The sequence below is a fragment of the Aedes albopictus genome, chromosome 2 (genome assembly GCF_035046485.1).
Source record: "Aedes albopictus strain Foshan chromosome 2, AalbF5, whole genome shotgun sequence".
Classification (NCBI taxonomy): Eukaryota; Metazoa; Arthropoda; class Insecta; order Diptera; family Culicidae; genus Aedes; species Aedes albopictus.
This window is the reverse complement of record NC_085137.1, coordinates 157,103,937-157,115,192: the sequence shown is the minus strand read 5'-3', so window position 1 is coordinate 157,115,192 and position 11,256 is coordinate 157,103,937. Positions and strand designations below refer to the sequence as shown.

At 49.2% G+C, this 11,256-nt stretch overlaps 2 protein-coding genes across 2 annotated transcripts; both read left to right on the top strand.

Annotated features, from left to right (window-relative positions):
- The first annotated feature begins 2,042 nt into the window (after window positions 1–2,042).
- LOC115267548 (uncharacterized protein K02A2.6-like) lies at window positions 2,043–6,245 on the top strand. The gene has a single exon (XM_029874632.2). The coding sequence runs from the start codon at window positions 2,043–2,045 to the stop codon at window positions 6,243–6,245; it is 4,203 nt and encodes a 1,400-aa protein (XP_029730492.2).
- Window positions 6,246–6,526: 281 nt separating this feature from the next.
- LOC115268122 (uncharacterized protein K02A2.6-like) lies at window positions 6,527–10,729 on the top strand. The gene has a single exon (XM_029876153.2). The coding sequence runs from the start codon at window positions 6,527–6,529 to the stop codon at window positions 10,727–10,729; it is 4,203 nt and encodes a 1,400-aa protein (XP_029732013.2).
- Window positions 10,730–11,256: the final 527 nt, after the last annotated feature.

The window sequence follows — 11,256 nt, the reverse complement described above, 5'->3', positions numbered from 1 at the left end:
TTATGTGTATTTTAACAATTTGCTAATTCTACACTTAACCACTAGGCTAACTGGAGACCCCAACTTATGTAAAATTCGAATATGGCTCTCACTTCTAGGTGTATTAGTTATTCATATTATAGTGATTCTTTCAAAGGATCTATTTAAAAAAGACACGGACACCGTCTTCAGCCAGCGGCTGTACAGACTGAACGAAACTTAACACTAAGCAACGGACACGACATACATTACGAGCACCAATGGATACGAGGAAGAAACATTTCTTGCGAAAAGTTTCATTACTCGGAGCGGGAATCGAACCCTCACCCCATGGCATGATACGTTTATACGCTTGGTGACGCTAACCGCACAACCACGAGGCTCCACATAGAATCTATTCTGCAGAAAGTTATACATGCCAAAGCATCTTCGGAATATACCTAGTTACGTCCTAAGGGCAAGACACTGTGAAATCCGGAGCAACTCTGAGCAATCCTGAGTAACTCTTTTTGTTCGAATCCATTTAGAAACGTCTTTACGAAGCGGGAAATCGGCAAGACTGCTCGAATTTTCACTGGTATCAGGCAACACTTCGGGAAAATCAGAGTGATCCAGAGGAATACTGAGCAACACTTCGATAACAGAGTTACTCTCGTTATATCTGTCTTGCCCCTAGGCTGCAGCAGAATGGACCCACCTACACGTCCTCGGCTGCCGATTACAATTCGATTTGTAGTTGGACGGATCGGCCTTCGGCCAACAACGCTGCCGGAATGTACCCGATTGAAGCACTAGGACGTGGTAGGGCTATTGCATACGGTTTGATAGCTTCAATCCGAATCTACGGGATTCTAATAAAATAGAAGGACAAATATATGTAGGTGTAAGGGAACAGGTTGACGTCGGTGGTTGAGTTCCGTTACCTGTTGTCCTCTTTTTGCACTTTCACTCCACTTTAATCCTCTTCTAGCTCTTCAATTTGGCTCACTTCAAACTACCTTTCTGGATTTTAAACTTTCCGTTGGTTAGGTTTCAAACTGGTTTGATCAACGTTTATCGGGTAAGTCAAAGAGCTTATAGCTCTTTCACCAGGCTTCAAGGTCCATGACCTCGGCCCTCGGCCATTGACTTTTTGAAGTGCATCGTTCGTAATGGCCCCATTACGCCGCTCCTTATGGCCGCCTATAACTGCATTTTTCTCGACCTCTGGTGCTGGGTTGGTGAAACTCGGTGGGAAGTATGCTGCATTTAGGGTGGTGTTGCCTATTACTGTCCTAGCTGTATGCAAAGTGGCGGACTACTGGGGGGAATAACTATTTCTAACAAGAAATCTGCCTGTCCTATACATTTTCGAATATAAAACAATCAAAAACGCAAAATCACTCCTATACAACCAATTAACAAACCAACATTCCGACATAATTTTTCGAAATATTAATCAATTTCTATAATGTTTGATGTGAAAGACTCTTATCCGATAGGCTTCGAACAAAATTGACTGTCACCACAGAAACCGCTTACAACACTTTGTGTGTTAGGCTACGAAGGCAGCACTTCTTTTTCCTCTTTGATGTACGGTAGTAAATCTTAATGTGAACTCTGGCCAAACATTTCAATTGGTCCTATCTGCATTTGAGAGGCTCTCTTTGTTCACTTTCTCTTTCAATTATTGTGGACTAGCTGTCCCGGCAAACGTCGTACTGCCTGCCTACTATGTTTTTTGACACACAGCTCCATAGGGACGTCTCCGGCGAAGTCATCTGTATGGGAGCCCCCCGTCTCAAAGACCGGAGGGGTCTCAAACCAAGCTGTTATATATTTACCTTGCCTATAACAAACCTCTATCATGAATACTTTGATTACTGTAACTACCTTGATACTAAATTGCTTTGCTCCCCCCATACTGAAACCACCTTGTCATTATCCATTATTAGAAGAACAAAAGTACACGCGAATAAAATCGGAAGTTATCGGAAAGTAGTCCGAGTTCTTTTACTGTTTCCCCGACGCCGGAAATTCCCTCGCGAGTTCTCTCGGTCACAATAGTTAATCTGACGACGAGGATGTCAGAAAACGATAACGCGAACCGGACGAATCAAGTGGGAGGTCAAATTCCTCCGGTCGGTGCTGCTGCTGTCGCCGGTGCTGCTGCGATTGCTGCTGGCGCTCCGCTGGCGATGCAATCGAACTTCACCATCGAGCCATACGATCGTCATCGGATGAAGTGGTCCCGGTGGGTCGAGCGTTTGGAGGGCGCTTTCCTGCTGTTTCGAGTTCCAGCTGATTTGCGACGTCCCATGCTGCTCCACTACATGGGTGGAGAAAATTACGACATTGTTTCGGACAAGTTGGCGCCTGTTAAGCCGCAGGCGAGAACGTACGATGAAATCGTACAGCTGCTGGAGACTCACTTCAACCCCCGCCCGCTCGAAATTTTGGAAAATTTTCGCTTCAAGTGCAGGAGGCAAGGCGACGAACGAGTTGACGAGTCAATTGATGACTACCTCATTGCACTGCGGAAACTGGCGATAACGTGCAATTTCGGCGACTACTTAAACACCGCTCTGAGGAACCAGTTCGTCTTCGGCCTGAAGGATCGTGGAATTCAGGCAAGGCTTTTGGAAGTGCACAACCTCACGTTGGACATGGCTCGCGATCTTGCGGTGTCCATGGAGATGTCCGCCAAGGGAGGTCAGGAGATCCAGTCCCGGGCAAAAGCTGACGTGAATCTGGTCGAGCATCCGGTAAACAAGAGCGGTAAGTCGAAAGGCAAGAAACCGGGGAAAGCCACCGCCGCCGGTCCGTCGCACCACGGCGATTCGAAGCAAGATTCGAGAAAGGGTGTCTGCTACCGCTGCGGCAATACGAATCATTTTGCGAACAAATGCGTCCACGTGAAGACTGTTTGCAACTTCTGCCGCATGACGGGCCACATCGAGAAAGTGTGTATGAAGAAGAAGAGTGCTCAAAGCACGAAGAGCAAAAGTGATTTCCACCTGGTGGAAGAAAGTGCTGCTGAATGTAAACAGAAGAAGAAAGAAGATGTCTACATTGACGAAATTTGTGGCTTGTACGACGCGGAGAGCCGAGTGGACAAATTTTGGGTTGAAATCTCGGTGAATGATTCGAAAGTGCGATTCGAGGTGGACAGTGGTGCTCCCGTCGCGATAATGAGCGTGACGGATTACGAAAAGTTGCTGCCGGCTGTGAGATTGGATCCGCCGGATATGTCGCTAGTGAGCTACAGCGGAAACACGATAAAGTTGCGCGGTATGTGTACGGTCTCGGTGCAGTATGCGGGTAAGGTACATCGTTTGCTGCTGTACGTGGCGGATAACCGAAAGCATCCATTGCTTGGAAGAAGCTGGATGAAAGTTTTGCGGCTTGACGTGAGCAAGTTCTACGATGAGGTACATTCGGTTGCGGACAATTCAGTGAAGTGCACCACCGACGAATCGGTGAAAAAGTTGATTGCGCGGTACAGCAGTGTATGTGCTGATTCAATGGGGAAGATTAAAGGGCTTACTGCGAAGTTACGGCTAAAGCCGAACGCCCACCCAGTGTACATTAAAGCGAGGCCGGTGCCATTTTCGTTGCGAAGTGCGGTCGAGCAAGAAATCGAGAAGCTAGTGGATGAAGGAGTGCTCGAAAAAGTGAACCACAGTGATTGGGCAACGCCCGTGGTTCCCGTAATGAAACTGAATAACAAAGTGCGATTGTGTGGGGATTACAAGATTACGGTTAATCCGAATCTAGTGGTGGATGAGCATCCGCTCCCTACAATTGAGGAGCTCTTTGCGAACGTGGCCGGTGGAGAGAAATTCTCGAAGATAGATTTGTCTCAGGCGTACCTGCAGCTTGAGGTAGATCCAGATCAACGGGAGATCCTGACGCTGAGCACACACCTGGGGCTGTATCGGCCAACGCGGCTGATGTACGGCGTGAGCTCCGCACCTGCGATATGGCAACGATTAATGGAAGAAGTGCTAAACGGAATACCGGGAGTGACAGTGTTTTTGGACGATATACGCGTGACGGGTCCGACTAACGAAGTACATTTGCAACGACTCGAAGAAGTGCTTAAACGTTTGAGTCAGTACGGAATGCGAATAAACTTGGACAAGTGCGTGTTTTTCGCGGACGAAATAGAGTATTGTGGTTATGTCGTCGACCGTCACGGTATACATAAAGTGCAAAAGAAGATTGAGGCAGTGCAGAATATGCCCACTCCCGAAAACAAGGATCAGGTACGTTCTTTCGTCGGATTAGTGAATTACTACGGACGCTTCCTTCCTAATCTGAGCACGATGATCTACCCGCTGAACCGACTGTTGCGGAACGACGTGCCGTTCCAATGGTCGAAGTCGTGCGAAGAAGCGTTTAGGAAGGTGAAGCAGGAGATGCAATCCGACAGCTTTCTGGTGCATTACAACCCCGAGTTGCCATTGGTGTTGGCGACTGATGCATCTCCCTACGGTGTCGGAGCCGTCCTTAGTCACGTCCTGCCGGACGGATCGGAACGGCCGATACAATACGCGTCGCAGACCTTGAACGAGACACAACGTAAGTACAAACAAGTTGATCGTGAAGCGTATGCTATTGTTTTCGGCATTCGACGGTTCCACCAGTACTTGTACGGGCGCAAGTTCGTTCTCTACACGGACAACGAGCCTGTAAAGCAGATTTTCTCCGAGACGAAGGGACTACCGACTATGTCAGCCTTGAGAATGCAACACTATGCAACTTTCCTCCAATCTTTCAATTATACAATCAAATTCCGCCCCACTAAGCAGCATTGCAATGCGGACGCGTTTTCACGGTTGCCGATAGCTACGAAGCAGCCGGATAACGTCGTAGAAGAAGTCGACATGCTGGAAACCAGTATCATCGAGACGATGCCGGTAACGGTCGAGGACTTGGCCAAGGGAACTGCGGCAGACGGTTCGGTCAAGCTGCTGCTTCAGGGACTACGAAACGGAAAGATAGTGGAGGCGAAGGATCGATTCGGTATCGATCAAAACGAATTCTCCTTGCAGCAAGGGTGTATTTTGCGGGGTATTCGGGTTTACATTCCACCTGAACTTCGGACGAAGGTACTCAACGAGCTGCATTCCACTCATTTTGGCAGTACCCGCCTGAAGGCACTCGCCAGAGGATACGTCTGGTGGGAACGCATTGACAGGGACATCGAAGAGTTAGTCAAGAACTGTGCGTCCTGTCAAGTTACGCGTCCGAATCCTGCAAAAGCTCCGCTACATTGCTGGGAACCTGCTACACAGCCGTTCGAACGAGTACATGTGAATTTCGCTGGGCCGTTTATGGGGAAGTATTTCATCGTCTTCGTCGACGCGTACACGAAATGGCCAGAGGTGAAGATTCTACGGGACATTACGACGGCTACGACTATCAACGCCTGTAGAGAGTTTTTTGCGACCTACGGTATACCATGCGTCCTGGTCAGCGACCGTGGTGTACAGTTCACCTCCGGTGAATTCCAGCGTTTTCTGCAGCTGAACGGCATTTTCCACAAAATGGGTGAGTCGTACCATCCAGCGACGAACGGGCAGGTCGAGAGGTTCATCCAGACATTCAAGAACAAGATGAAGGCCCTGAAGTGTGAAAAATCAAGAATGCACGTGGAACTCTGCAATATTCTGTTGACTTACCGGAAGACAATCCACCCTGCTACCGGGAAGTCACCTTCCATGATGCTCTTTAATCGCCAAATTCGATCCCGTCTTGATTTGATGCTGCCTGGCCCTACGTATTCGGAGAAGGTTGACCACAAAGTTCGCTCGATTCCTGAGGGAGGAAGAGTCGCTGCGCGAGATTTCCTGGACCATGAGAAATGGAAGTACGGTCGGGTAATAGAGAAGTTGGGAAAGTTGCACTACATGATACAGCTGGACGATGATCGTATATGGAAGCGTCACATCGACCAACTACGCGAAGTCGGATCGAACTTGCAAGCCCAAAGGAGTCTACCAGAGATGCCGATGCTGCCGAACGTGCCTCCAGGACCCGATGAAGCTTCGGGCACTGCAAACAACCATGTGCCGAATTCCCAGGGAACATCTACGTCTGCAAATCCAGTTGCTACTTCATCGAGAGTCGAACCAGTCTCGGTGCCGGTCCCGGAACCCCATCCGGCATTGAACGCTCCGACTACAGGTCCTGCTACGAGTATGCAAAGCGAAGGATCGTTTCAGCAAACCCCGAGGAGATCGACCCGTGCGGTGAAACCGCCTAAGAGATTGAATTTGTAACGATGTAAAGCATAAGGGGGGAAGAGCTGTTATATATTTACCTTGCCTATAACAAACCTCTATCATGAATACTTTGATTACTGTAACTACCTTGATACTAAATTGCTTTGCTCCCCCCATACTGAAACCACCTTGTCATTATCCATTATTAGAAGAACAAAAGTACACGCGAATAAAATCGGAAGTTATCGGAAAGTAGTCCGAGTTCTTTTACTGTTTCCCCGACGCCGGAAATTCCCTCGCGAGTTCTCTCGGTCACAATAGTTAATCTGACGACGAGGATGTCAGAAAACGATAACGCGAACCGGACGAATCAAGTGGGAGGTCAAATTCCTCCGGTCGGTGCTGCTGCTGTCGCCGGTGCTGCTGCGATTGCTGCTGGCGCTCCGCTGGCGATGCAATCGAACTTCACCATCGAGCCATACGATCGTCATCGGATGAAGTGGTCCCGGTGGGTCGAGCGTTTGGAGGGCGCTTTCCTGCTGTTTCGAGTTCCAGCTGATTTGCGACGTCCCATGCTGCTCCACTACATGGGTGGAGAAAATTACGACATTGTTTCGGACAAGTTGGCGCCTGTTAAGCCGCAGGCGAGAACGTACGATGAAATCGTACAGCTGCTGGAGACTCACTTCAACCCCCGCCCGCTCGAAATTTTGGAAAATTTTCGCTTCAAGTGCAGGAGGCAAGGCGACGAACGAGTTGACGAGTCAATTGATGACTACCTCATTGCACTGCGGAAACTGGCGATAACGTGCAATTTCGGCGACTACTTAAACACCGCTCTGAGGAACCAGTTCGTCTTCGGCCTGAAGGATCGTGGAATTCAGGCAAGGCTTTTGGAAGTGCACAACCTCACGTTGGACATGGCTCGCGATCTTGCGGTGTCCATGGAGATGTCCGCCAAGGGAGGTCAGGAGATCCAGTCCCGGGCAAAAGCTGACGTGAATCTGGTCGAGCATCCGGTAAACAAGAGCGGTAAGTCGAAAGGCAAGAAACCGGGGAAAGCCACCGCCGCCGGTCCGTCGCACCACGGCGATTCGAAGCAAGATTCGAGAAAGGGTGTCTGCTACCGCTGCGGCAATACGAATCATTTTGCGAACAAATGCGTCCACGTGAAGACTGTTTGCAACTTCTGCCGCATGACGGGCCACATCGAGAAAGTGTGTATGAAGAAGAAGAGTGCTCAAAGCACGAAGAGCAAAAGTGATTTCCACCTGGTGGAAGAAAGTGCTGCTGAATGTAAACAGAAGAAGAAAGAAGATGTCTACATTGACGAAATTTGTGGCTTGTACGACGCGGAGAGCCGAGTGGACAAATTTTGGGTTGAAATCTCGGTGAATGATTCGAAAGTGCGATTCGAGGTGGACAGTGGTGCTCCCGTCGCGATAATGAGCGTGACGGATTACGAAAAGTTGCTGCCGGCTGTGAGATTGGATCCGCCGGATATGTCGCTAGTGAGCTACAGCGGAAACACGATAAAGTTGCGCGGTATGTGTACGGTCTCGGTGCAGTATGCGGGTAAGGTACATCGTTTGCTGCTGTACGTGGCGGATAACCGAAAGCATCCATTGCTTGGAAGAAGCTGGATGAAAGTTTTGCGGCTTGACGTGAGCAAGTTCTACGATGAGGTACATTCGGTTGCGGACAATTCAGTGAAGTGCACCACCGACGAATCGGTGAAAAAGTTGATTGCGCGGTACAGCAGTGTATGTGCTGATTCAATGGGGAAGATTAAAGGGCTTACTGCGAAGTTACGGCTAAAGCCGAACGCCCACCCAGTGTACATTAAAGCGAGGCCGGTGCCATTTTCGTTGCGAAGTGCGGTCGAGCAAGAAATCGAGAAGCTAGTGGATGAAGGAGTGCTCGAAAAAGTGAACCACAGTGATTGGGCAACGCCCGTGGTTCCCGTAATGAAACTGAATAACAAAGTGCGATTGTGTGGGGATTACAAGATTACGGTTAATCCGAATCTAGTGGTGGATGAGCATCCGCTCCCTACAATTGAGGAGCTCTTTGCGAACGTGGCCGGTGGAGAGAAATTCTCGAAGATAGATTTGTCTCAGGCGTACCTGCAGCTTGAGGTAGATCCAGATCAACGGGAGATCCTGACGCTGAGCACACACCTGGGGCTGTATCGGCCAACGCGGCTGATGTACGGCGTGAGCTCCGCACCTGCGATATGGCAACGATTAATGGAAGAAGTGCTAAACGGAATACCGGGAGTGACAGTGTTTTTGGACGATATACGCGTGACGGGTCCGACTAACGAAGTACATTTGCAACGACTCGAAGAAGTGCTTAAACGTTTGAGTCAGTACGGAATGCGAATAAACTTGGACAAGTGCGTGTTTTTCGCGGACGAAATAGAGTATTGTGGTTATGTCGTCGACCGTCACGGTATACATAAAGTGCAAAAGAAGATTGAGGCAGTGCAGAATATGCCCACTCCCGAAAACAAGGATCAGGTACGTTCTTTCGTCGGATTAGTGAATTACTACGGACGCTTCCTTCCTAATCTGAGCACGATGATCTACCCGCTGAACCGACTGTTGCGGAACGACGTGCCGTTCCAATGGTCGAAGTCGTGCGAAGAAGCGTTTAGGAAGGTGAAGCAGGAGATGCAATCCGACAGCTTTCTGGTGCATTACAACCCCGAGTTGCCATTGGTGTTGGCGACTGATGCATCTCCCTACGGTGTCGGAGCCGTCCTTAGTCACGTCCTGCCGGACGGATCGGAACGGCCGATACAATACGCGTCGCAGACCTTGAACGAGACACAACGTAAGTACAAACAAGTTGATCGTGAAGCGTATGCTATTGTTTTCGGCATTCGACGGTTCCACCAGTACTTGTACGGGCGCAAGTTCGTTCTCTACACGGACAACGAGCCTGTAAAGCAGATTTTCTCCGAGACGAAGGGACTACCGACTATGTCAGCCTTGAGAATGCAACACTATGCAACTTTCCTCCAATCTTTCAATTATACAATCAAATTCCGCCCCACTAAGCAGCATTGCAATGCGGACGCGTTTTCACGGTTGCCGATAGCTACGAAGCAGCCGGATAACGTCGTAGAAGAAGTCGACATGCTGGAAACCAGTATCATCGAGACGATGCCGGTAACGGTCGAGGACTTGGCCAAGGGAACTGCGGCAGACGGTTCGGTCAAGCTGCTGCTTCAGGGACTACGAAACGGAAAGATAGTGGAGGCGAAGGATCGATTCGGTATCGATCAAAACGAATTCTCCTTGCAGCAAGGGTGTATTTTGCGGGGTATTCGGGTTTACATTCCACCTGAACTTCGGACGAAGGTACTCAACGAGCTGCATTCCACTCATTTTGGCAGTACCCGCCTGAAGGCACTCGCCAGAGGATACGTCTGGTGGGAACGCATTGACAGGGACATCGAAGAGTTAGTCAAGAACTGTGCGTCCTGTCAAGTTACGCGTCCGAATCCTGCAAAAGCTCCGCTACATTGCTGGGAACCTGCTACACAGCCGTTCGAACGAGTACATGTGGATTTCGCTGGGCCGTTTATGGGGAAGTATTTCATCGTCTTCGTCGACGCGTACACGAAATGGCCAGAGGTGAAGATTCTACGGGACATTACGACGGCTACGACTATCAACGCCTGTAGAGAGTTTTTTGCGACCTACGGTATACCATGCGTCCTGGTCAGCGACCGTGGTGTACAGTTCACCTCCGGTGAATTCCAGCGTTTTCTGCAGCTGAACGGCATTTTCCACAAAATGGGTGAGTCGTACCATCCAGCGACGAACGGGCAGGTCGAGAGGTTCATCCAGACATTCAAGAACAAGATGAAGGCCCTGAAGTGTGAAAAATCAAGAATGCACGTGGAACTCTGCAATATTCTGTTGACTTACCGGAAGACAATCCACCCTGCTACCGGGAAGTCACCTTCCATGATGCTCTTTAATCGCCAAATTCGATCCCGTCTTGATTTGATGCTGCCTGGCCCTACGTATTCGGAGAAGGTTGACCACAAAGTTCGCTCGATTCCTGAGGGAGGAAGAGTCGCTGCGCGAGATTTCCTGGACCATGAGAAATGGAAGTACGGTCGGGTAATAGAGAAGTTGGGAAAGTTGCACTACATGATACAGCTGGACGATGATCGTATATGGAAGCGTCACATCGACCAACTACGCGAAGTCGGATCGAACTTGCAAGCCCAAAGGAGTCTACCAGAGATGCCGATGCTGCCGAACGTGCCTCCAGGACCCGATGAAGCTTCGGGCACTGCAAACAACCATGTGCCGAATTCCCAGGGAACATCTACGTCTGCAAATCCAGTTGCTACTTCATCGAGAGTCGAACCAGTCTCGGTGCCGGTCCCGGAACCCCATCCGGCATTGAACGCTCCGACTACAGGTCCTGCTACGAGTATGCAAAGCGAAGGATCGTTTCAGCAAACCCCGAGGAGATCGACCCGTGCGGTGAAACCGCCTAAGAGATTGAATTTGTAACGATGTAAAGCATAAGGGGGGAAGAGCTGTTATATATTTACCTTGCCTATAACAAACCTCTATCATGAATACTTTGATTACTGTAACTACCTTGATACTAAATTGCTTTGCTCCCCCCATACTGAAACCACCTTGTCATTATCCATTATTAGAAGAACAAAAGTACACGCGAATAAAATCGGAAGTTATCGGAAAGTAGTCCGAGTTCTTTTACTGTTTCCCCGACGCCGGAAATTCCCTCGCGAGTTCTCTCGGTCACAACACAAGCTAAGAACCTTTCCCGGCCCCAACAGCACCCACATACAAAATTTCACACCGATCGGTTCAGTAGTTTCCGAACCCATAGCGGTCAGACAGACAGACAGACAGAAATTCATTTTTATATATATAGATAGATTTGGAAGAAAACCGAAGAATGAGCATCGCTCAAAATTCACTGCATTACTAGCGAACTTAAGGTGAGATGAGACGAACTCACCATGGTACTCAGAAACATTTTTCCGTTGTGAAAACAAAAACCAATTTCA